The sequence below is a fragment of the Symphalangus syndactylus genome, chromosome 6 (genome assembly GCF_028878055.3).
Source record: "Symphalangus syndactylus isolate Jambi chromosome 6, NHGRI_mSymSyn1-v2.1_pri, whole genome shotgun sequence".
In the NCBI taxonomy this organism is placed as follows: domain Eukaryota; kingdom Metazoa; phylum Chordata; class Mammalia; order Primates; family Hylobatidae; genus Symphalangus; species Symphalangus syndactylus.
The window spans coordinates 127,526,227-127,552,202 of record NC_072428.2 but is presented as its reverse complement, the minus strand read 5'-3'; the positions used below and the strand labels follow the sequence as shown (position 1 = coordinate 127,552,202).

At 37.1% G+C, this 25,976-nt stretch overlaps 1 protein-coding gene across 4 annotated transcripts in view; it reads left to right on the top strand.

Annotated features, from left to right (window-relative positions):
- Nucleotides 1–25,976, top strand: part of DGKI (diacylglycerol kinase iota) — a 503,130-nt gene that overhangs the window by 292,498 nt on the left and 184,656 nt on the right. For 2 of the 4 annotated variants that reach the window (XM_063642297.1, XM_055284146.2), the window contains exons 20-21: nt 14,733–14,932; nt 21,335–21,397. In XM_063642297.1, coding sequence (XP_063498367.1) covers nt 14,733–14,932; nt 21,335–21,397 — 263 coding nt within the window. The remainder of the gene's footprint in view (nt 1–14,732; nt 14,933–21,334; nt 21,398–25,976) is intronic. The other 2 variants (XM_055284147.2, XM_055284148.2) reach the window with 1 other exon arrangement.

Sequence of the window (25,976 nt, the reverse complement as noted above, 5' to 3'; positions counted from 1 at the left end):
GTGTTCATAGCTTGGTGTTATCAGGGGGGCAAAGGAGTAAACAAGCAATCATAATCTGAGGCAGCAAATTCTAGGAGAAAGGCCGGGGTGAGAGTGGAAAGAATTGAAATCAGAACAGTGTTTGTAAGATGGGGATGTCAGCAATAATTTCTTAGAGGAGGAAGGAGTCCCTGGGAGTGGAATTGCCAAGTGAACATGACCGTCAGAGAATTAGCCTAAGAGACCGCTGTATCCTAGGAGAGAGTTCCAGCGGTGGCTTCGAGTAATGGCACAGAGCCAATGAAGCCGTCGATGTGGAGAAAGGGCAGAGATAGAGTTCTTTAAACTGTCAACAGGGAGGCTAAAAGAGATGGAGTAAAACAGGGTCAGACTTGTGCTTTAGAAAGATTATGTGGAAGACACTGTAGAAGACAACAGAATTTACAACTGGAGGCAGGTAGACAAGTCAGAATGCTGGCATGTGAGTCCAGGTGCAGAAATGAGAAGGCCTGGCCAGGTGCAGTGGCTCCCGCCTATAATCCCAGCACTTTGGGAGGCTGAGGTGGGCAGATTACCTGAGGTCAGGAGTTGGAGACCAGCCTGGCCAACATGGTGAAACCCCATCTCCACTAAAAATACAAAAAATTAGCCAGGCGTGGTGGTGGTCACTTGTAATCCCAGATATGTGGGAGGCTGAGGCAGGAGAATAACTTGAACCTGGGATGTGGAGGTTGCAGTGAGCCAAGATCAAGCCATTGAACTCTAGCCTGGGCAACAAGAGCGAAACTCCATCTCAAAAAAAAAAAAAAAAAAAAAAAGAGGAAGCCTGCAAGCCTGAAGAAAGAAAGTGCCGATGAAGACAGAGGGGCTGGTGAGTTCAAGAGAGTTGTTTGGACATAGTGACGTATTGTGAAGGGTACAAAGGGAAGAGTATACCCAAATTCCAGGAGGCTAGCATAGATAGCTAGGTAAAGGATAAATGCATTAAATGAGACAGAAAACATAAAAGAATATCTCAAAAGAAATACACTGTGTTTTATCTATTTTAAATTCAAAATCTCTGTAAGACATCTAAGGACATATAGAAATTGGCAATTTGAAATATATGTTTAGAGTTCAGGAGATGTTTTCAGGTTGGAGAGATTGCTTTGGAGAGGGAGGGGTTCTGCCAGATCCTTTTTATTCTTCTTCTATCATTTGTAGGAAAAAGAGAAATAATAGCAGATGGGAGTTGGCAAAAAGGAAATGGAATACTAAAATTAGGTCAATTATTTTTTTCTCTTTACATCATGTGAATAAGGTAATCCATATACATCATCAGCTAGCATCAAATGCACGATTGAATCTCAGATTTCAGTGACTCTAATTGCTTCCAAGAAAGAGAATCCTATCTAAGAAAAGCAGAATTAAATGGAGTTTAAACCGTATGGTTTTGAACATTCTATGCCCTCTAAATGTATACTGGCATATATTTCTCTATTTTCAGACACATTTTATCTTACTGCTTGCTACTCATATAGCAGTACAGCATTGTATTTTTTTTCATTCAGGATGAAGGAATCTAATTTGCAGTCTTCAATTTCACATTTCTTGAACTAGTATATTATATTTCTAAGAAGGTCAATTATTTAAAAACTCAAACATTTGTTTAAGATGATTATGTAAACAGACGAATGTAGTTATTTGGGTATATGTGTATATATTTTTGCACATTTAATATAGCTGCTATATAATTAAAAACATAACCAGTAGGTCAAGCTTTTTAGAAACAAACTATTTTTCTTAGAAATTGATATGTGTGTAGTAATTAAAGGCTATACACTTTTAAAATCATGGAATACACTAATAAATATATTTGTACATTGCTTATGATTTAAGTAAAATCCAAAAAATTGAAAATTCAGAGTGGCACTTTAATAAGAGAGCTTTGAAATAGCATTACTGGAATGGGAAAAAAGACTGTTTCTTTTAGACTCTTTATCTTGTAATTGCAAATTTCAAAGTAGAAGTCTTCAATTCATTTTACTGGTTGAAATGCATTCCTACTAATTAAGATGATTCTTCACTGGGTGCCGGGTAACCTGATTACCTTTTTGGATTTTACACAGACCATAATCAGACATTGTAATTTGTATTTATTTCTGCCACAATTTTCTGCCATTATTGTTTCTAAGGTCCTTTCATGTTGAGTTTGTTTCTAAGTAATTTAAACTTCTCAAGATGTTCAAAGCATTATTCAGTCAGAGGAATTGGGAACCTAATTTGCCATTCAGTATGAAATCCAAAGATTTCAGTCTCGTAAACTTTAAAGAAGGCACGTCCAAGCTTTCTTTTTGTTAACTGAAATAAAACTGTGTAAGTTTCTTTATAGTTATGAATTAGGAAAGCAAGAGGCAATTCAGTGAGCAAAAAGTACATGGAGAAATTCTCAGGGTTGATGTTTTACAATTACCATATATCTTTGTTTTAAGAAAAGTAATATTAAATGTATGCTTATTTTGATGGTATACATAAGAACTAAAGTAAAATATCAGTTACAATTTTATGACTCTTAAATAACTATATTTGATGTGTTTCTAATTGCTTTATTTTTACATTTTTAAAAATACATGAAACCGCATTATAAGGAAAACCCATACTACAAATGACTACCTACTTTTTTATTGTATAAATATATCCTAATTTATGTAATAATTATTTTATGCCAAGTTTCCTTTATGAAGCTTTTAGGTTTCTGATGTTTTATATTGCAGATAATCCTGTAATTAACATAATTGTTTGTAAACCTCTCTTCACATTTCAGATTATTTTCTTATGGCAAATCCTAAGGAAATTACAATGACATAAGCATTTTGAAGCCTCTTAATAAAAATTATAGAATTATTTTTTAGAAATGTCATACTGTTTACTTGCCCAAGAGCGGCATATAGAGTTCCTGGATGAGAAGTGATTTACTAGACAGAGTTCCTGGGGCCGGCCATGACTGTGGTGGTGGGGGTGGTGGGGGCCCTGCAAGGCGTCGAGGGTCGCTGAAGGCCAGCTAGCTGCATTCCAGGTGGCACGAGGGACCGCCCTTGTGCTCAGAGAAGTGATTTAAATACCCAACAGATGTTGAAAATGTGTTAATGGATAGAGACATAAATGATGGTTAAATATTATACTTGATGAAACAGGAAAGAGAATAAACTTCCATCCCTGGAAGGAAATAAAGGAATTATATATGTTTTATACAGATAAAATTCTGGAACAGACAATTATGTCCTTACAAACAACAACATTTGAGAGTAAGGATAAGTTTAATTTTATTGTTACCATTTTGTCTTTTTTTAAAAGAAGTTAAATGTGTTTTTTTGCATATTTTAATGGGCTGCTTATCTTTTATTGTTGAAATAGAAGAGATATATTCTGGATACAAGTCTTCTGACAGATTTATTTATTAAAAATATATTCTTTTTGTTTATACATTTTATGTTTTTAGGGTTTGTTTTGATGAGCATGTTTTAAACATCCAATTTTATGAAAAAGGCTTAATTTGTATTAGAGCTTTTTGTGTGCTTCCTAAGAAATCTTTGATTACTCCCAGAAAGATTGGGAGGCCATTCTTCTATATTTTCTTCTTGAAGATTTATAATTTTGGCTTTTATATGTAAGTATATGATTCAGCTCAAATTAATTTTTGTGTATTGTGTAAGATATGTATTCATTCATAAAAAATGCATTTATCCAGTTTTTTCCAGCACTATTGGTTGAATAAACTTTCCTTTTCTGTAAAATTGCTTTGGTGCTTTTGCTTGGTGCCTAGATTCTATTCTGTTCCATTGATTTGTTTATCCTCATTGCGAATACCACACTGTCTTAATTAGCTGTATTGTAACCCTTGAATCTGGTAATATGAATCACTTTGTTGTTCTAACAGTGTTTTCCTTATTCTAGATCTTTTGGCATTTGCATATAAATTTTAGAATCTGTTATTATCTGCAAAAAATTAGGATTTTAATTGGAATTGCATTTAAGTTTTAGATAATTTTGGGAGGAATTGGAATATTAACAATATGAATGTTCCAATCCATGAACATGGTATATTTGTCCATTTATTTAGGTGTTTAATATCCATCAACAATGTTTTGTAGCTTTAGTGCAATTTTCAGGTTTTTGCACACCTTTTGTTAAATTTATTTCTAAGTATTTTTTAATGCTATTTTAAACAGTAATTTAAGTTTTACATTTAATTATTATTGCTAGTATATAGAAATAACTATATGTGTGTCTACACACATACACATACATATTTGTTTATTGGCCTTGTCTCATAACTTTGCTAAATTCACTTATTAGATCCATTTTTTTTTTTATAGATTCCTTAGGTTTTTCTGCAAGCACAATTATATTGTTTGAAATAGAGTTTTACTGTTTCCTTACATGCCTTTCCTTTTTTATTTTTTATTTAAAAAGTTTTTATGCCACTCTAGAAAATTCTTTGAAATGTTCTTTTCTTGCATGTTCACTAAGGTGTTGAATAAAAATGATAAGAATGCACATGTTTGTATTGTTCCTGATTACATGGGGAAACATTCCATATTTTTCATAAAATATGCTTAATGGTAGTATTTTTTTATTAGTGTCCTTTATATGATTAAGGAATTTCCATTTCATTCCTACTTTCCTGAGAGCTTTTGATCACAAATGAGTGGTGTATTTTATCAAAGGTTTTTTGTATCTGTGAAATTGACATACAATTTTCCCTTTTCTTTTGTTTATATCACTAATTTCATTAATTTTTAAAAATCTTATACTGATCTTGCATTTCTAGGATAAGCCCCTCTTGGTCTTGATTTATTATCATTTTTATATTGCTGGATACAGTTTACTAATATTTATTAAGCATTTTTGTGACTATGATTGTGAGGGAGAGCGATCAATAAATTTCTTTTCTTGCATATTGTGATTGGGTTTTGATATAAAGGTTCTACTGGCCTTGGAATCTGAGACAGGAAATGACATTCTCTTCTATTTCCTGAAAGAATTTGTGAAGACTGGTACTATGATTTTTTTCCTTCTATATTTCATAGAATTTCCTAATATACTATTTGGCTTTGAGATTTCTTTAAGGCAAGTATAGATATAGAATTATTCATATTTTATATTTCTTCTTGAGTCAACTTCATTAAGTTAAATATTTCATGAAACTTGTCCATTATTTCGTCTAAATTGTTGAGTCTATATTTACAATGCTATTAACATTTGACTGTCTGTAGGATCCCCCCTCCATTCTGGATACAAGTAATTTTATCAATTTACCTATCTTTTTCTCATAATCCTTTTTCTCTTTCTTACCTTATGCTCTTTTTTATTTTTTGATATGGAGTTTCACTCTTGTTGCCCAGACTGGAGTGCAGTGGCATGATCTTGGCCACTGCAACCTCTGTCTCCTAGGTTCGAGTGATTTTCCTGCCTCAGCCTCCTGAATAGCTGGGATTATAGGTGCCCGTCACAAGGGCCAGCTAATTTTTGTATTTTTAGGAGAGGCGAGGTTTCACCATGTTGGCCAGGCTGGTCTCAAACTCCTGACCTCAGGTGATCTGCCCACCTTGGCCTCCCAAACTGTTGGGATTACAGGCATGAGCCACTGTGCCCAGCATTACTTTAAACTCTTATTTCCATACATCTTTACATTCCATATGAGCTCCACAAATCAACATTAATATATTTGCTTTGAACAATTGTTACTTTTAAAGAAATTAAGAGGTGAAAGACAGATAGAAAGTTCTTTGTTACCCACCTGTCTCCCTTTCCAGTGCTATTCACTCCTTCCTGTTGATCCGAGTTTCCATCTGGCATCATTTTGCTTTAATTTCAATGATTTCCTCTAACATTTCTTATAGTGAAGTTCTGTTGGCAACAAATAGTTTTAAATTTTATTTTTCTGAAAATGTCTTTATTTTATCCTCATTCTTTGAATTATGTTTTTGTAGATATAGAATTCTGAATTCTGGACTGACAGATTTGTTTTTGTTTGTCTTGCTTTAGCTCTTTAAATAGTTGTTTTGTTTTCTTCTGGCCTCTATATTTTATAATGAAAAGTCAGCTGTCATTTACATCATTATTCCCTTGTATATAGTGTGTCTTTTTTTCTCTCTTCTTGAGATTTTCTCTTTATTTGTTGTTTTTTAAAAATCAAAATTTTAATTTACGAGTAGTAATTGTGCATATTCATGGAATACATAATGATGCTTCAATACATATAATGTACAGTGATGAAATCAGGATAATTAGGATATCAATCATCTCAAACATTTGTCATTTCTTTGTGTTGGGAACATTTAATATCCTCCTTCTAGTTTTTTGAAACTAGATATTACTGTCAACTATAGTCATCCTACAGTGGTATAGAACACTAAAATGTATTTCTTCTATCTTGTTTTAATTTTGTATCCTTTAACAAGTTTCTTCCTATCCCTCCCTTTCCCTTCACCCTTTCTAGCCTCTAGTATCCTCTGTTCTACTTTTTACTTCTATGAGATCAACTTTTTCTAGCTTCCACAAATTAACGAGAATGTGTGGTGGTTTATGTTCTGTTCCTTTCTTATTTTATTTAGCATAATGTTCTCCAGTTTCATCCATGTTGCCACAAGATTTCATTCTTCTTAATGGCTGAATAATATTCCATCGTATATACATGCTACATTTTTAAAAATTTTTTGTTGTTGGACACCTAGGCAGTTTCCATATCTTGGCTATTGGAGCAGTGCTGCAATAAACATGGGGGTACAGATGTCTCTTCAATATACTGGTTTCCTTTCTATTAGATAAATGCCCAGTAGTGCAATTGCTGGATCATATGATACTTCCATTTGTTGTTTTTTGAGGAACCTCCATATTGCTCTCCATGGTGATTGTACTAGTTTATCTTTAGTTTTAAACCTCTTTGCAGCTGTATTACTTTCTTATTGCTGCTGAGAACAAATGACCACAACAGTGGCTTAAGACAACATACATTTAGTATTTTAAATTCGTGGAGATCAGAAGTCTAAAATGGGTTTGTAAGGCTGTGTTCCCTCTGGAGATTCTATGGAAGAATTAGTTTCCTTGTCTTTTTCAGCTACTGGAGGCTGCCCACATTCTTTGGCATACAGTCCTGTATCACTCCAGCCTCTGTTTCTATTCTTGCATTGTCCTCTCTGACTTTCATTCTCTAGACCCTAATTTTTCTTTATAAGGACCACTGAGACTACATTGGGTCCACTAAGATAATCCAGAATGATCCTCCTATCTCAACAACCTTAGTTTACTTACACCTGAAAGGCCCTTTTGCTCCATGAGGTTTGTGTGGTTCCTGGGAGTCAGAACATGGGCATCTTTTTTGGTGGTTGCAGTGGTGAGCACTGTTCTGCCCACCACAGTGGTTTTCTTTGCATTTATCCTGTTTTAGGTTCACTGGTCTCCTTGGACCTAAAGGTTTATTTTTTTTCTCCCCAACAAACTAGGATTATTTTTATTCATGTATTTTCTGCTCCATTCTCCCTATCTCTCCTTCTGGGATTTAAATAAATGTATTTTAGATTGCTTGTTATTGTCTCATAGGGCATGAGATAAAATAAAACATTTCTGTCTCTGTTTTTCAGATCTGGTAATTTCTATTCATCTGTTTTTAACTTCACTGGCCTTTTTTCTGCAGCTTTCAGTTTGCTCTTAAGTTCACCCAGCAATAATTTTGTTTTTTTTTCCCTGTTTATTATGGATGATGTTTTCTTGCTTCTTTGCCTGTCTTGTCCTAGTTGATGATACATCGTATGTGGGTCTGGATTGTGTTTCGTTGTGACTTAGTGTGTACTGTCTTAGCATTACATTCTACTTAGTTCTCCACTTCCTGCTTCACAAGATAAAAAATCAGTCTTATATAAGGGACGAATTCTACTGGACCAGTATTAAAAGATAGATAGGGTATATTTCTTTTGTTCCAGAATTATACAAATATATTTTATTCCATTGCTCCAGTATATTTTGTTGATTCTGTCACTATACTGTTAGGATATTGCAGATTTTAGATGAATGATTGTCCATATAGCTACCTTTAAAGCATACAAATGATTTTTTTTTTCCAAACCGCATCATGAATACGAGTCTAAATCTCACTAACAGCTATAAAACTGGACAGGTCCACAAAAGTGGCTTTATTTTTTCCTGCTTCTCATGAACTCACTTTGGTAGTGACTAGAATCTACTTCCATTAAACAGAAATGAAAAAGACACATGTATACAAGCAATCCCAATGAGAGTGTTGAGATTTTTACAAGACTTTTTCATAGAAAAATTTTTGATTTATAGATAAGTATGCAATAATTGCTACTATTTTTTTAAATTTGCAGAAGGGAGGTTTTTCAAATGCAGTTCTTTCCTTTTTACTCTCTAGCAGTTTAGAGTGGCTGGACAATATCACATCGCTTATACAGTCAAGGAAAGAAACAGGGCTCTAGATGGGAGGAGGTAGAATTTGAGAACATGATTATAGAACTGTAGGTACAACCCAGAATCATAAAATGCTAGTTCTGAAAGTGATTGTAGCAGCATACTGTAATCACTTTACGTATGAGGAAACTGAATTTATGGAATTATTTTTGCTATAAATATTTATTCGTGTGGACAATAATTAATACCACCACTACCAATAGTATTTAGGTTCCCTACAGCATGTTTTTACCATGGAGCTTTAAAACACACCAGTGGGCTGGGCGCAGTGGCTCACGCCTATAATCCCAGCACTTTGGGAGGCCAAGGCGGGTGGATCACCTGAGGTCAGGAGTTTGAGACCAGCCTGGCCAACATGGCTAAACCCTGTCTCTACTGAAAATACAAAACAAAATTAGCTGCACATGGTGGCGTGCACCTGTAGTCCCAGCTACTCAGGAGGCTGAGGCAGGAGAATTGCTTTGGAGGCAGAGGTTGCAGTCAGCTGAGATCGTGCCACTGCACGCCAGCCTGGGCAACAGAGTGATACTCCATCTCAAACATAAATAAATAAATAAATAAATAAAATAAAATAAAAAACACTGCCTAGAAATCTTAATTCTAGAGGTTTGATAAAATGAAACAAATCTTAATGATAGAGGTTCCTGACAGTAAAATAGCTTGTAAAATGTTGTGTCAAAAATTATGAATTAGCTGATATTGGTGCCACTGCACATTATGTAAGTAAAATTTCTCATTTTGGTGACTAGCTGAGTTTATCAAAGAGGAAAATAATTCAATAGGAGATAGATCCATTGAGGCTATTTAGTACAGGAGGCTAGTTATGGGATGTTAGAAGAACTGAAAAGAGGTCAACCCGTAGATTAGCAATTCATAAATCGACAACTACAGGAAGTCTCTGTCACCTCTAGGGCTAGAGGGACAGCGAGAGAAGATGGTGTTATTAGCATCAAGGAGCTCAGGCTATAAAACAGAGTTGGAACCTGGGAGAAGTGGCCACCTGAGAGGCCTGTTGATGGGCATGCTGGGAGGGTCACATGGCAGAACTAGAACTCTGAAGAAGGGAATCGCTCCAGGAGAGTTGGAGCCTCAGTGAGGACTGCCTGTCTGAGTTGGAGCCACAGGGACGGGTTCGCCTGGAGAGAGTGCTTCTCAGTGAGAAATGGAAGCTCAAAGGAATTATTAGCTATTGCTAGACACTGATTGAGAAAAAGAGATGGGAAGAAATACTCTCTCCTCTCTTTCAGCCCACTAATATTTATATTTGTATTTTTATTTCTTGTTCCTTTGTGTATGACGTGAGGTAGAATACTGATTTTATTTTTCTCTATATAGTGAGAAATATTCCCAGCCTCTTTGTCCAAATTATCCATCATTTCTTCAATAATTTATAATGCCATATCACCATAGTTCATGTACTCATATCTTTGAGTCTATTCTGTTCTATTATTCATTTCCACTGGCTTTCACTATTTTAATGACTGCATCTTTAAATATTATATATTTCGGATTCTAACAGGGGCAGTCTGCTATCCATTGCCCCTGTTCTTTCCAACTATCCTTAGTAATTTGTGGATCTTTATCCTTCAAAATTAATTATTGAATCATTTTTACAAGTATATTAGTCAAGATTCTCCAAAGAAACAGAACAAAAGGGAGTGTGTGAGTGGGGGAGAGAGATTGAGATTTATTTTAATCTAACGTGAATTGTGAATTGGAGGCTGGCAAATCCCAATTTGCACCAATTTGCAGGGTAGGCTGACAGGCTGGAGACCCAGGGAGCAGTTGATGTTGAAGCTCAAGTCCAAAGGCAGTCTGATGGTCAAATTCCTCCTGTTCTGGGAAGGTTCTTCTTTTTTCTTTTTAGAGTCTTCAGCAAGTTGGATGAGGCCCACTCATGTTTGCTTTACTCAGAGTCTACTGAGTTAAGTGTTAATCTCATTAAAAAAAAATACTTTCATAGAAGCATCCAGAATATTTGACCAAATATCTGGTTACTGTAGCTTAGATAAGTTGACATGAAATTAACATGACAACAAGATTCCTCAAAATAGTATTTCTTTTATTTTAATTTGAATTACATTGTATTGGTACATTAATTTTGGAAAATTAACATTATTAGATAATTGAATTATTCTATCCATGAATAGAACATGCCTCTCCATTTACTTAAGTCTTCCCTTACATCCTTCAATAAAGTTTTAAAGTTTTCTGCATAAAAGTCTGCATGTATTGTTTTTGTTGATATTGTAAATGGTGTTTTATATCCTGTTGTATTTCTGTTTATTTAATGCTAGAGTAGTAGAATACTATTGATTTTTTAATTCGACAGTATATCAGCCATCTTTCTTATGAGTTTTAACACTTGGCCTGTGAATTTTCTTGGAATTTTTATGTATGGGATGATATCAGTGGAAATATTAGTAAGTTTGCGTTTTTCTTTTACTTCTTTTTTTTCTAATTTTATTTCTTTGGCTCATTGTTTGGTCAGTACTTCCAATATTATGTTGAAAACTTTCGTTGCTAATGGATAACTTTGTTTCTTGAAAGGAATGCTTGTAAATTTTTTTTATTGTGAATAATATTTTTTTATGTATCTTGATAGGTGATCTTTATCAGTTACAAAAGCTACTTTCTATTCTTAGTTTTCTATGAAATTCATTTTTATCATAAAAGGCATTGAACATCATTTTTTTGCTTAATCTTTTGAGATGATAGTGTGGTTTTTCTCATTTAAACCATTAATGTACTGAAATTACAATGATGGATTTTCCGATGTTGAGTAATTCGTAATTTCTTGATTCTTAACAATAAGCCATAATAACTTTAACTTCTATAAAAGAGACCATTGGCAGCAATTAGATTTTTTTAAGTGATTTTGGCATTTATGATTATGAATATAATTTAGGCTAAAATTTTTTGTTGTACTGCTTTTATCTAGTTTTGTTACCTTAAAAGCTATAGTATCATATTTTCTAAAGCAACTTGTGCTAAATAGACACTGTCTTTCCTTAACATTTAGGTAGGACTGACTTGTAAAACATCTAGCCTCTTTGACATTTTTGGGGAGGGGGTAGTGGGGAAGGTAAAATGAGGAACATTTTTTGATAACTCTTTCAATTTTTAAAATAGCCCTAATCTATTTAATTTCTGTATTTGTTACACCAAATTTTGTAAGTTGTATTTTTCCCAGAAATTTCTTTCTTAAGTAGGTTTTTCGATTTATTGTTTTCATAAAATTCTTGCATGATTTTGAAAACTCTCTATTATCTCTTTAGCTCTCTCCTTATTTTATTTATTTAATTTTATTTTTTAGATACAGGGTCTTGCTCTATTGCCAGGCTGGAGTGCAGTGGCATGATCATAGCTCACTGCGGCCTTGAACTCCTGGGCTCAGAAGATCCTCCTCCCTAAGCCTCCCAAGTAGCTGGGACTACAGGCGTGCACCACCATCCTTAGGTGATTTTTAAATTTTTTGTAGAGATGGAGTCTGACTATGTTGCCCTAGCTGGTCTTGAACTTCTGGCCTCATGCAATCCTCCCACTCTGGCCTCCCAAAGTGCTGGGATACAGGTGTGAGACCCTGTACCTGGCCCTTTCTTATTTTTAATAAAGAAAATAATTTTGGCCAGGCACAGTGGCTCACACCTGTAATCCCAGGACTTTGGGAGGCTGAGGCGGGAGGATCATGAGGTCAGAAGATTGAGACTATCCTGGCCGACACGGTGAAACCCGTCTCTACTAAAACACAAAAAATTAGCCAGGTGTGGTGGTGCGTGCCTGTAGTCCCAGCTACTCAGGAGTCTGAGGCAGGGAAATCGCTTGAACCTGGGAGGTGGAGGTTGCAGTGAGCTGAGATTGCACCACTGCATTCCAGCCTGGCAACAGAGTGAGACTCCATCTCAAAAAAAAAAAAAAAAAAAGAAAAAAAGAAAATAGTTTTATGTTTTCTATTCTTTTCTGTTTAGTCTTACAAGAGGTTTGTTTACCTTGTTAGTCTGTAAAACACAAGCAGATGATCTCTTGCGCTTGATCTCCATGTCACAGTTTTTTTTTCCTTTGGGTACTTTGTTCCAGGAATGAGGCTGGGCTGTTAGTGGCGGTGAGGAAGGAAAGGAGAGTAAGGTTTGCTCTTGCTTCACCCCTCCCCCAACCCAGGATTGCCTGTTCTTTCCATCTGACAGCAAGTAGAATGACTTGGGCAGTAAGGAGGAGGATACGCTTTGAGAGGGGTTGAGGGAAAATATTCCAGGGAAGAGCATAGTGTGAAAAGATAGAAAATCTCAAGACATAGCTGCAGTGCAAAGGAGAGCTATGGTCTTGGGGCAATAAATGGCAGCGGATGCATTAGGTCAGGGACTGTCTCAATTTTCCTCTCAAGTCACAGAAAAGCAATATCTGAAGTTCTCACAAGACTAACACGTGCTAGGTTAAATAGCGATTGTCACGAATAAATCAAAGTATTACTAATAGTAAATGATTCATTCTAGAAAGTCTTGGGGCTTCCTATTAGGGCTCTTAAGGCCTATGTCTTATAAGATGCTAAGCCTAGACCAATCTGAGACATGAAAAATATGTATTTCTAATAAGTTTTAAAAAATACTTATACTCTAATTTGTTCCAAAAATAATTTAATATGACTGTGCTAACAATAACGGAAATGTGTCTACCCTGAAAAGCTAATTACAGTAGTTCCTCTTGTGTCTGTGCAATCATCTTGGATTGATTGTGACATGCCAGTAGGGTGGCATTGACAGTTGTTAACTCTACCTGTTTGTAATATTTGCTGTTGTTTTATTTTTGAGTCTGAGAAGACGGCTGAAAAGTGGTCTAGATTACTGTGTATGACTTCCAATACCAAGAGGTTGGAAGGTATTCAAGCCATTTTCAGTCCGGTTAAACTCAGAGGAATACCTTCTTACCAGGCAGGTCTTACATTTTATCTGTCATTAGGCCTACTCAAGACTACAAAATAAAAAGAGTAAAATCATATCAGATAATAAGGCAAAAAGAACTTTAGTAACTTCTCACAGCATTCTCCTCTGCTTTCTTGCTCACCAGTCGGTTGGCAGGAAGAGTGTAATAGACTAGGAAGGGGCATGTAGGAACCTTTTGGGTGTTATACGTTTTCCAAAATTTGGTCTCGATGGAGGTTCACATGTGTGTATAAAATATTTATTAAACTGTATAATAAAATTTGTGTGCTCTATGTATGTTATACAACAAAAATGTATGATTTTTCTTTTATTTCCTAAAAGGATAAATAATAATAAATACATTTCTTTTTTTACTAAGTCAGAAGAGGTTACACAAATGTGTTGCTCCTTAACAACAGACTTTTAATATCGTCTTGAAACTCCATTCTGTGGCTACCATGACGAACTGAATTCTTACTGTCTTTCATTTTGATCCTCAAAGCTGCTTTGCTTTCCAGAATGTTTTAAATTAAGTAATTTAAGTTATTTTGCATTTTGTTGATCTTATACAGGTAGAAATAGCTTGAGGAAGTTTAGTTAAAAAGCAACCACCTATCTAAACTTGAAAAGTAATCAACAATGTGCTGCATATTTAAGTATTAGGTAAATACAATTTAGAGGTTAATAAACTACCTGCTTTGTCTCCTTCATATTGGTTTTGTTCTACTTTCATTGGTTGTTTAATGAGAATAGATAACACAAAAGAAAAACCTTTGTATTAAACTAATATGCTTAAATTTAGATTTGAAACACATAAGAGCAAAAAGTAGTAGTTAATAGGAATTTATGGTAAAGCTCATCAAAATTGTGAATATTCAGTTTATTTGTATTAATGGTTTATCCAGGTTTCCTACTATGGTGGTGGTTAATTTTATAAATTTAATACTAATTTTACTATGTTTATCACAGACTCCTTGGTTATGTACAATGGACTTGGGGTTTCCAGCTTTCTTTTTCTTTTTCTTTTTGAGACAGAGTCTCGCTCTATTGCCCATGCTGGAGTGCAGTGCGTGACCTCGGCTCACTGCAACCTCCGCCTCCCAGGTTCAAGTGATTCTCCAGCCTCAGCCTTCTAAGTAGCTGCGACTAGAGGCGCCTGCCACCATGCCCAGTTATTTTTTTGTATTTTTAGTAGAGACGGGGTCTCACCATGTTGGCCAGGCTTCTCTTGAACTCCTGACCTCAGGTGATCCACCTTCCTCGGCCTCCCAAAGTGCTGGGATTACAGGCATGAGCCACCGCACCTGGCCTCCAGCTTTCTTAAATAATGAGAACTAACTCCTTGCTCCCCTTTGACTCTTGTTTTTATAGGCAGCCCTGCAAGTTGGGGGCCATGGAGAGAGGCTACACCAGTGTCGAGAAGTCATGCTTCTAACTTACAAATCCATCCCCATGCAAGTGGATGGGGAGCCCTGTAGGTTGGCCCCAGCTATGATTCGGATCTCCCTGAGGAATCAGGCCAACATGGTACAGAAGAGCAAGAGGAGAACATCCATGCCTTTACTCAATGAGTGAGTCTGCTCATGGCCTACCTTGCTTAACACGAAGACCTTGGAGAGGAGAGTGCAGAGCATGTGCATGGTCTGGGGACCTCACTGTGTTGGGAAGAGGAAAAAAGTCCAGGGGACTCCGCAGTTCCTTGGTTTCTCTCATGGGAACATATAGATTTTTTTTTCTCCTTGTTTATTGTACAGTTCCATGCCCTTCTTTTAGTAGTTACTACTGTACATGAGATAGATGATTCTTCTTCACTGACCACTTGAGAATATATTTACTAGGACTAGCAGAAAATCATTGAGAGGGATTCTAGGATGAACCATGTTTAGGTAAATGTGTTTTTGTTTGTTTTGTTTTAGGGAAGCACATAGTTAGCCTGCTCTTTACCCAGGTCACTTGGAGAGTGTTGGTTTCTCCAGTCGCGGGTGGTTGGCAGAGCTGGTCAGTGGCTTGCCTCTATCCACATTGCATCTCTTTCTGCCTGTCAGTGAATTGTTCCCTTCCTGATGTTCCCATTTTGGGGTCCTCCATACTCTGGTGCTTCAACTCAGTGTTGGCTTTCTGGGCAGCATCCTATTGTCCAGACATAGCCTAACCCACTCTTTCTACCCCTAAACACATGGTATCCTGCCTGGAGTTTTCCTTTCTTAGGCATTTTAATAAACTGACGAGGTAAGGTGATATTGACTAGATATTTAGAATTCATATTCATTTTATAGTGTGTCTCACTCCAACTAGTGAATAAGTGTCTGTGGGGTTGGAGAAGGGGATGGAAAATGAACAGAATTTTTGGCATCTTTTGAGTATTTCCTCTATATCATGCTATGTGCTTAAGGCCATTTCAGGGCTTAGCCTTTTGTCATTCTCTGTCACAGTGAGGGACTCTCAAAGGTGCTCCTCCCGTTTGTGGCCTGTAATGCATGGTTACCTATTTGCACTGAGTGGCTGGCTTCCTTGTGGTGCCTGTAAAGCAAGGGCGTGCTTTGCCATGCATTTATTGAGTCAGTATAACGGTATGCAGAAGTCCCTAGAATAGCCAGCAACACAGGTGCCCTCACTCACTACCAGCACTTACTGCTCTCTCTCTGTGGTGGCACTTGTTGGTTGAGGAACAGGATTAGACAGTGCTCTCAGAGTGTTCCAGCTTTTGGCATCTGGGTCTCAGTTTGAAGCTGGGGTAAAAAATCCTCTCTGTCCTCTCCTTCCTTCTCTCCCAGAATCCGGACTTCCCCCAGAATTTTTCCTAGATCATTTTCCAGAGGTGTTTTTTAGTTACATGTCTTTCTTTGTTTAGATTTTGCATTTAGTGAAACTCCTCGCTCATTCCTCCTGCCCTCCCTGCCTTTACCTTCTGTTGGGTTAAATACACAATTGCTGAGGTTATACGTTAAAAAACGTGGCATGCCAGTAGTTGCATATGGTTCATCCAATTCCCCCCAGAAATGTTAGAGTTAAATGGACCATGGGTTTGCCGGAAATCTATGAACTACTAAGTGAAAAACCATCTCTGAAACTGTACTGTAGCCTATGTTGTTGGGTCACTTGTAGATAGTTTGTTAAGAAGATACGCAGAAGCTAAAAGTTTTTACTATATATAGGCAGAGAGCTCACAGTCTTAGGCCTGCTGCTTCTGTATTTCATAACCTTATCAGAAATGAACTGGTTTTCAGGTATTTAGTTTTAAACAGCTTTACCTTTGTGTTGAGAATTCGTATTTGCTCAGCAACCATATGTTAAGAGTTCATTTGACTTTCTGCACCTATAGAAGCACATAAAAAGAATTGTTTTCTCTTTGTACTCATGGCACACATGATATGTGATGGCATTTCTTGTAGCACTTAGCTCTGCAGGTGTTCAAGAAGCAGCCTCAACTTAAAAATACTGTTACTGGCTGGGTATGGTGACTCACACCTGTAATCCCAGCACATTGGGAGGCCAAGGTGGCCAGATCACTTGATACCAGGAGTTCAAGATCAGCCTGGTCAACATGGCAAAACCCTTTCTCTCCTATAAATACAAAAATTAGACAGGTGTGGTGGCACGTGCCTGTAATCCCAGCTACTCAGGAGGCTGAGGCACGAGAATCTCTAGGACCACAGGGCAGAGGTTGCATGGAGCCGAGATCACACCACTGCACTCCAGCCTGGGCAACAGAGCGAGACTCTGTCTGGAAAAAAAAAAAAAAACCCAAACAACAACAACAACGACAACAACAACAACAACAACAACAAAACAACCCAAAACTGTTACTTACTTTCTACCAGAGGCAGTGGTGCCTGCATCCAAGCCACCCCATGCCCTCTGAAAGACTTATGAGAAATAGGAATAATAGTATAATTTTCATTTTATTAATGAATATTTATAAGACTTAAAAATAACAAAAATCCTTGTTAGTACTTGTGAAAAATTATCATTCAACACTATATTTTGAGAAAATCAGTACAGATAGCACATTTTCAAAAGAAAGCAAAAAAACCTAGTCATCATGTAGTATTTGCTTACTAAACCTTAATTGCTCTCATTCTGATCTTATTTACCTTCTAACCTTCTAAGATTAAATTTTTCTTTCGATTTTACCAGAAAACCTTGTTTTGAAATCTAAGGTCTTCCACTGGATTTCCAAGTGGAGTTTGAAGTTCAAGGTCAGCCTTTCGTTTAAGACCGTTCTATAAGTATTCTTCCACCTTCTGAGTCCTTCAAGCCTTTGTCTGCTTTGGCCATCAATTGTGTGAAGTGCACCATTCAAACAATGAAGAAAGAGAAACCTGAAAGACGTTTTCTTTATTTCCTGCCTTCCTTTCTTTGCCTGTCTTCTGTTTTCTTTACTTGAGGAGAACTAGTCGAAAATATCTTTAGCATTTTTAGCTTAAAAACCTCTGTGTGTGTATGTGTGTTCCCAGTAAGAAGAAGGTGGTTGTTTAATTCAGCTTTAAAAATTAGGCTTCTTTCACACAGCATGCTGATTGGATATTCGAGACGTAAGTGCTGTGGCTCCCTTAACAACAGTTCCCTTTCCGCTTAGATGCCAGTGCTCCTTGCGGTTCTGCCCTTTCTCTGGGAGACTGTATCTCTGATCTGGGTCTTCAGCCCAGAATTTTCTTCTAAAAATTGAAGACTCATACCCAAATATCTCAGTTGACATTTTTCCCTTATTGTCTCATAGTAACCTCAAACTACATGCTAGAAACTGGACTCATTAACTTTATTTCCTTGGCTTTTCCACCCCACCATCCAGTGAGCCTATTCCGTTCACAGCTGTACTCATGAAACTACCATCCACTCATTTGTCCTGTTCCTGGCCTCTGGGGTTCTCTCAGTCGCTTTTACTTCTATACACCTGTGTTAGTCCATTTTTGCATTGCTGTAAAGAAATACCTGAGGCTGGATAATTTATTTATTTATATATATTTATTTATTGAGACAAGAGTTTCACTCTCTTGCCCAGGCTGGAGTGCCATGGTGCCCTCTCGGCTCACTGCAACCTCCGCCTCCCGGGTTCAAGTGATTCTCCTGCCTCAGCTTCACAAGTAGCTGGGACTACAGGTGTGCGCCATCATGCCCAGATGTATTTTTGGTAGAGACAGGGTTTCCCCGTGTTGCTCAGGCTGGTCTGGAAGTCCTGGGCTCAAGTGATCTGCCCGCCTCAGCCTCCCAAAGTGCTGGGATTACAGGCATGAGTCACTGTGCCCAGCTACGGCTGGGTAATTTATAAAGAAAAGAGTTTTATTTGGCTCACAGTTCTGTAGGCTGTACAAGCATGGGACCAGCATCTGCTCCGCTTCTGGTGAGGCTTCAGGAAGTTTACAGTCAGGACAGAAGGTGAATGGGGAGCTGGCATATCACATGGTGTGAGAGAGAGCAAGAGAGAGGGGGGAGGCACCATACTCATTTAAACAACTGATTCTCACATGAACTCAGAGTGAGAACTCACTCACTATCTCAAGGAGGGCACCAAATGTTTATGAGGGATCTGCACCCATGACCCAAACACCTCTGACCAGGCCCCACATACAACATCAGGGATTCTATTTCAACATGAGATTTGGATGGGACACACATCCAAACCATATCAACATCCATCAGGGTAGCTACCACATTCGTTGAACTCTGTCTTCTATTTATTTCCCAAGTCTTTGACTGTCATCCCCTCTATCCTCTCTACTGGTAAAGCAGCCAGAGTTCAAAGGTCATGCGAGCTACGTCTCAGCAGCATTACTAAAATATCCTTCTGACTATTTTCTTGTTCCTGCCCTTGCTGCCTTCACATAATCTGTCTCTTCTGATATACCAGTTAGATCGATCTAAGAATCCCAAGCCTGTGTTCCTTAGCTTTGCAGACCTTTTCGATCACTCCCCTCTTCATTCTCTTTGTTCTTTGTTCCAGGGAAGATTGCTGTTCCTGGAACAGTAGCCTGTCTCCTACATCATCCTGGTTTTGCTCTCAGGTTCTCTTCTTGCAGTGCCCTCTGCACCTCTTTATCTTCTGCTAGCTCCTCGCTCACAGCTTAGGACCCCACCGAAATGCTACTATTCCTAGTAAGTCTTTTCTGTCTACTTCTAGCTGTTAGATGTACCTTTGCGTGCTTCAGTGGTGCTCTTGGTTATTTCCATTACACCACTTATTAAAAATAGTGTAATCATTGATTTACTCCTCCCTTCTCTGCTCTGTGGGGAGGCCCTAGGATTTTCCTCTTAGGATCCCCAGTGTCTGTCATAGCTCCTGAGACAGTCACATTTTGCATCAGTGACTCACACATGAATCCATTCTATAATGCTATCTCTGCTGTGTTTCTCAGAAATCGCTTTCTAAGATAACATAAATCTAAAATTTTGTGAATATAAAACTAATATCAAATGTGTTTTGATCACATTGTCTTATAAGTGAAAGATACATATTTAATAATTTCAAGCTATGGTCCACATGGATAGAAGGAATTTCCATGAGAAATAGTTAACTAATAGGGCTTCATGATGCCACTAGATCTTCATTTATGCAAAAGGAAAAATTAATGTTTTCTAAAAAATATTTCTTGGCTTATAATCCTATTTGCTATTACTATACACAAACTAAAAAGCTAGGTCCCACAGTGTTCAGAAGCTCCTCATTTATATGGGAACATATGTCATTTATCATAGCATAGGAATCTACACAGAGTATGAACTACAGTAAATACCTTCCACACAAAAAGTAATAAGCAGATTTATCTAGGTTCATATTCATATGCTAGTAACGTGATAGCCAGTATGCTGGATTATGTTCTTTATGTGAAAGGTACCATTGAAGGAGAATAGAAACAAAATTACCCAGGTGTTTTGGGAGATCTTCAATGAACTATTAATAAATAGATAATATTATCCTTAGTTCACTGGTAATTAAGGCTACATTATTAAAGATGATCATTTTATCCAATGACCAGGTTTCTAGTCAGCAAACTTTGAATTGAGCAATCGAATTCCATCATCCTAGGCTGCTGAGAAGTATTATTGGTTGAAAATGATAGTACTTGGAAGATAACACAGACAGAGAGAGGCTTGGGCTGGAGTTAACTCATGGGTGACTTTGTATGAGAAGTTATGTATCCTGCAGAACTGAGAGATCGGGGAACTAGGTCTAATGTAGTTACAATGAAACTCTTTAAATAAGAGAGTGGAGAGAATAATTATGTAAAGTCAACAAAACATTTTGGATTTAGTTTCTTAAGTTCTACATTTTGTCTTTTCTAGCAGCTGCTGTAGACTCCAATATAAAAGAAGGGAGAAAAGGGAGAAATCTGTGGTTTCATTTTTCTACCCAGAATGTGGGTGGAATGATAGCAATACAGTGATACAATTAGACTTTCTTGGTATTACCTTTGGAGTTTTTAAAAAGCCTTTGTGGTTTAGCTGAAGGAAGTTGAAGTTTTGGTTGAGACACTCTTGTTAAGATGATTGTCTTTTGATGAGTGTTCCTATAAAGCCTGGGGAAACCTGATGGCTGTGTGATGAGAGGGTTAAATTGACCTTGAATCTTTTCAAAGATGAGTTTACCATGCCAGCCTACCACTCAATATGTAAGTGTGTGCCTTCTCTCCTTGGGTGTCCTGATGGGCCCGAGCAAGGGAGGCCATGGTCATCCCCCTGCACCCCCCGACCTGCCGTCCTGCATCGACCCCAGCCTGGCCCCGCTCTGGTCTGTGACTTGCCTAGAACCAGCGCCTTCTGTGTGTCCTGTTGGCTTCGTTGCTATCACCGGCTTTTTTTGGATTATTTCCGTGGCTGGCTTGGTTTTCCTTTTCCTTTCCTTCGCTGTTTGGTGATGCGCTCATTTAATTTCTGTTTAAATTTTGTGTGTCTCTCTTTCTCTCCCCTGGCTTGTTCCTTGTCTGTCCACGCTGTCGCTGACTCTGTCTTCGCTGCTCATTCCCTGCTGCCTCTAGTATTCATCAGGTGCAAACTGCGGACCTGCGGCGAGTGTCTGCTCCCCCCGGCTCCTTCACCATGTGAGTACAGTGCCGTTCTGTTTCTACATTTTCTCCCCAGCCTCGTCTCCTCCGGGTTGGACTACCTGTGTCCCTTGCCTTCACAGGTCTGTTCCTCAGATAAGGAAGCCACGTCACCAGAATTGCTTTCTGTTGCCCTCTTTGATTTGAAATGGAGCTGTGAAGTTTTTTATGTTCTATGTGCTTCCATCCTCTAAGTTAACAGTTCAATTTTTGGATGAGATACTTTAGGGCCCATGGTTGCCTGGGGTTGTGTAGAATTCCATACTAAGCATTGGTTTTTATGGAAAGTGCATAATACCATTAGATTATGTCATTACTTACGGCTCAGAGATAAGCTCAAGGAAGCGCCTACAGCCCTCAATTTCTGGATGAAACCTTAGGATTATGCATGGAGTTTTGAGTGTGTGTATGTGTGTATTTCTGTTTTGGAAGATCCATAGTTCCAGTAAAAGTTCAATGACCCCAAACTGTCACTGAGTTAGCAAAATGCATTTTTATGTATATTTAGGAGTTTTTGCTTAATGTAGTCCAGGGTATTATTTTTTTCTAGTGAAAACAAAAAATGTGTTTTTTAGCATTTCAGCTCAGAATTATTTTGTGCTGTGGACTCTGCTTTGTCCTTTGTTTTCTCCGTATCACATATGCTTGTCTAGCATTTATTATGTTTCAGGGACTGTTACAGATACTTTACGTATTAATTAACTTACTCTCCCAACAACCCTTGGTCATATGTGGTATAATTATCTCCCTTCTATGCATGAGGAATCTGATAGACAGAGAGGTTAAGTAACTTGCCCAAGGTCACAGCGTTAATAAATCATAGAGTGGGATTCAAACTCAGGCAGTCTGGCTTCAAAGTTCATGTTCTTAACAATTTGTAGTCTGCTGCCTTTCGTCTGTCAGGATCCTGTATATTTCTCAAGGCCCACTTGAATGATTACCTTTCCAAAGAATTCTTCTTTGATTCTTGCTGTCAGAGTTAATTACACTCTCACTGGAGTTTATCATTCATGTATCTGTTGCCGTTCTCAAGGTTTAATTTGGTGTTAATTAAATTAACTCTGTGTCTGTGTATTTTACACAGTAGACTTAGGCTACTTGAGATGATTGGCAATATCTTAATATGAATCTTGTGTTCCCAGCCATGTTCACAGATTTTAATATGAAGTATTCTGAAGCCAAACAATGATTGATTGGTTGTCTTGGTGGAATGAGTGAATAAAAGAATACATGTCTAAATAGAATTGTACAATATCTAACATCTGGTGATGTGTATGACAAAGCAATTCCTAAAGTTCCGTTATATAATCCTGCTTTCAACCCTCGTCTAATGGATACTAATTTATTTATTCATTAAAATACGTATTTATTCAAAAACCTTTATTTTGCACTTGCTCTGTGCCAGACACTGTTTTATGCTGTGTGTCTAGTGGTAAGCACAACAGAGTACTCCCTTCCTGGAGCTTATACTTGAGCAGTCAAAGAATCAATAAGAAAATGACATTCAGTTGCCAATTTGAATGTTGTGGCTGGAGTAAAATTCTATATTCTATATAGGCCAGTTCAATAAATTTGAGTTTAAGGAGTGGCTGCACGTGATCATTATTTTTAGTGGCTCTGTTGATTGTGACCAAAGAATTGAGAATGTTAACAGCAGAAGCACATGTGCTAGTCATCCTGTTTCTATCATGGGTTAAGTTTTGGTTGTATTTACACTTTAGTTGTGTATCTTAAATTGGACTGTTTATCTCTTATTCCACGAGTGTGTGTGCTACATACAGTAAAGTAAATTGTCCATACTTGTTTCTGTAGAGTGCAGCAGGCACTAAGTTGTGGTTACTTTAAAACTTGAATGTTAATTTGAAAATATTTTATATCTACATAGGATATATATTGAATATTACATGTCATAGATTTTCTACCTATAGATAAAACATCTATATAATAAACATTAAATCAGGATATTATTTAAAAAATCAGATAATAAAACTATATGGAATACAGCAAGGAATGTGGAGAAAAGTTTAAGCACAACATGTGCATTTTGTCTTTTTGTGTCACGGCAGTGAGGATAGCCTTGATTTACTCACACACTAGTGTTTGCTAATTTCAGCAATGTTGAAAAAACCATGGTAACATTGCTTTGGTCCTGTAGAAGTTAGGAGCCTCAGTATCGTGAAGTGAGATTTTATATGTTTTTGGCGGGGAGGGGAAGGGGGTTGCTATCTAATCAGCCATTCTCTGCTCAGAACAACTCTTTTTTACAGATGATCTTTTCTTTGGGTGAACCCTCTCTTTATGCTGCTCTTGAAGCAATTGTTGCTTCCTTGAAGAAGCTTGAAGTAATCTTTTTTTTTCTCTCTAGCTTTCGGAAGACTTTTTCTCCAGGGATGGAGTACATGGTGGTAACATGCAATGTATGAATTATTAGGAATTGCAACATACTACTAATGTCTGTGTATATGCAAAATTTCCAGTTTATTCAAAGAAATGTCATGAAATTTTATGTTTTGATCATATATGACAACATATGAATTGATGAATTTTAATCAATGGTATTTAGTGGTCTCATCCAATAGGACAAAACAAAGCAAATAGAATATTTCTCCATAAATCTGGTACAGTGCAACTTAATGAATTAATAAATTCTTTATAATTGATTGGCTTCATAATGAAGTAAAGTCCTCATTGGAAGACACATGTACACACTACATTTCATAAATCATGACTAGTCATGCTAAATGCTGCAACTGCCAACTCATATTCAGCTAATGCCAAAAAAGTATGAAACCGCAAAATGTGTCTTTCTAGAACTCTCTTAGCCTTTAGTAGCTACCTCTCATTAGGTTCTGTTTCCCTCCTGCTCTTCTCCCATCAAAATGAAATAATGTGTTCCATTTACACCTAATTTATTCATTGCTTTCATCTTTCAACAAACATTGAGTGTTTACTTCAGTTACTCGATACTCTGTGGGATATTGGAGAAGCAGAGACAAGAACACTAAGGTTTCTGCCCTGGAGAAATGAACACTCTAGGAACAGACCCAGTTGTGTTGCCTATGACAGAATTATGAAGCAATGTGACAAGCATCCAAGTAGAGGTTCTGGTTGTTCTTCCATATGAATGACTTTGTATTGAATGTTTATTATATTTGCTTTTATTTTTAATATTTAAAGTTAACATACTGTAAAACTGACTTTTCTGGTGTACAGTTCCATAAAGTTTAAGACATATAAAGATTCATATAACCACCACCATAGTCAGGATATAGATCAGTCTGTCACCCTAAAAGAGCTGCCTCATGATGTATCCCACTGTAGTCAAACCCTCCCATCTCCCAACCTCTAGCAACCACTAATCATTATAGTTTTGTGTTTTCAGGAATGCCATATAAATGAAAGTATACAATGTGTAGTCCATTGTAGATGGCTGCTTTGACTGAACACTACACCTTTGAGATTTATCCAAGTTGTTGCATGTATCAATTATTTGTTCCTTTTTATTGCCCATCTGTATGTCATTGTATGGATGTTTTAGCTAGCTTACCCACTCCTGCATTGAAGGATATCTGGGTTATTCTTCCAGTTTGGGGCAATAATGAGTAGAGTTCCTATAAACATTGATGAGCAGGTTTTATGTAAACATAAGCTTCATGTCTCTAGGTTAAACACGTAGGAATGGGATTGCTGGGTCATATGGTAAGTGTATGTTCACCTTTGTAAGAAACTGACAAACCGTTTTCCAGAGTGGTTGCACCATTTTGCATTTCTACCAGCAATGTATGATCATTCCTGTTGCTCCACATCCCTGTCAGCACTTGGTATTGTTAGCATTTGGGAAGAATATGTCCAAGTCTTTTGATCATTTTTTAATTGGGCTATTTGTCTTCCTGTGAGTTTTGAGAGTTCGTCATGTATTCTGCACCCAAGGCCTTTGTGTGCTTTGCAGACGTTCTCTCCCACTATATATCCTGTCTTTTTATTCTCTTGATGATATCTTTTGTGGAGTAAAACCTTTTGACAGAATCCAGATGATCATTTTTTTTTTCTTCATAGAGTTGTGGTTTTGGTATTATGTTAAAGTACTCTTTGCCTAATTCCAGGTGAATATTTTCTCCTTTCCTTTCTCCCAAAAGCTTTATAGGCTTTCTATTTTGCATGTAGTTCTGTGATCTGTTTTGAGTTTTTTCTATAAGATGTGCTGTTTAGCTTGAGGTTAATGTTTTCGCATATGGATGTCCAATGCTTTCAACATCATTTGTAAAAGGATTGTCTTTTTCTATTGAATTGCCTTTAGAACTCTATCAAAAATCAGTTGGATATACAAAAAGTCATTCCTTAGTATCCATAGGGGATTTTTTCCAGAGTCCCTTTTCTTAGATTCTTAGATGCTCAAGTCCCTCATATAAAACAGATATTTGCATATAACCTATGTACATACTTTCATGTGTTTTAAATCATCTCTAGATTACTTATAACATCCAGTACAGTACAAATGCTATGTAAATAGTTGTTATACTATATTGTTTGGGGAATTGTGATGAGATAAGTAGTCTGTACGTGTTCACTGTAGACA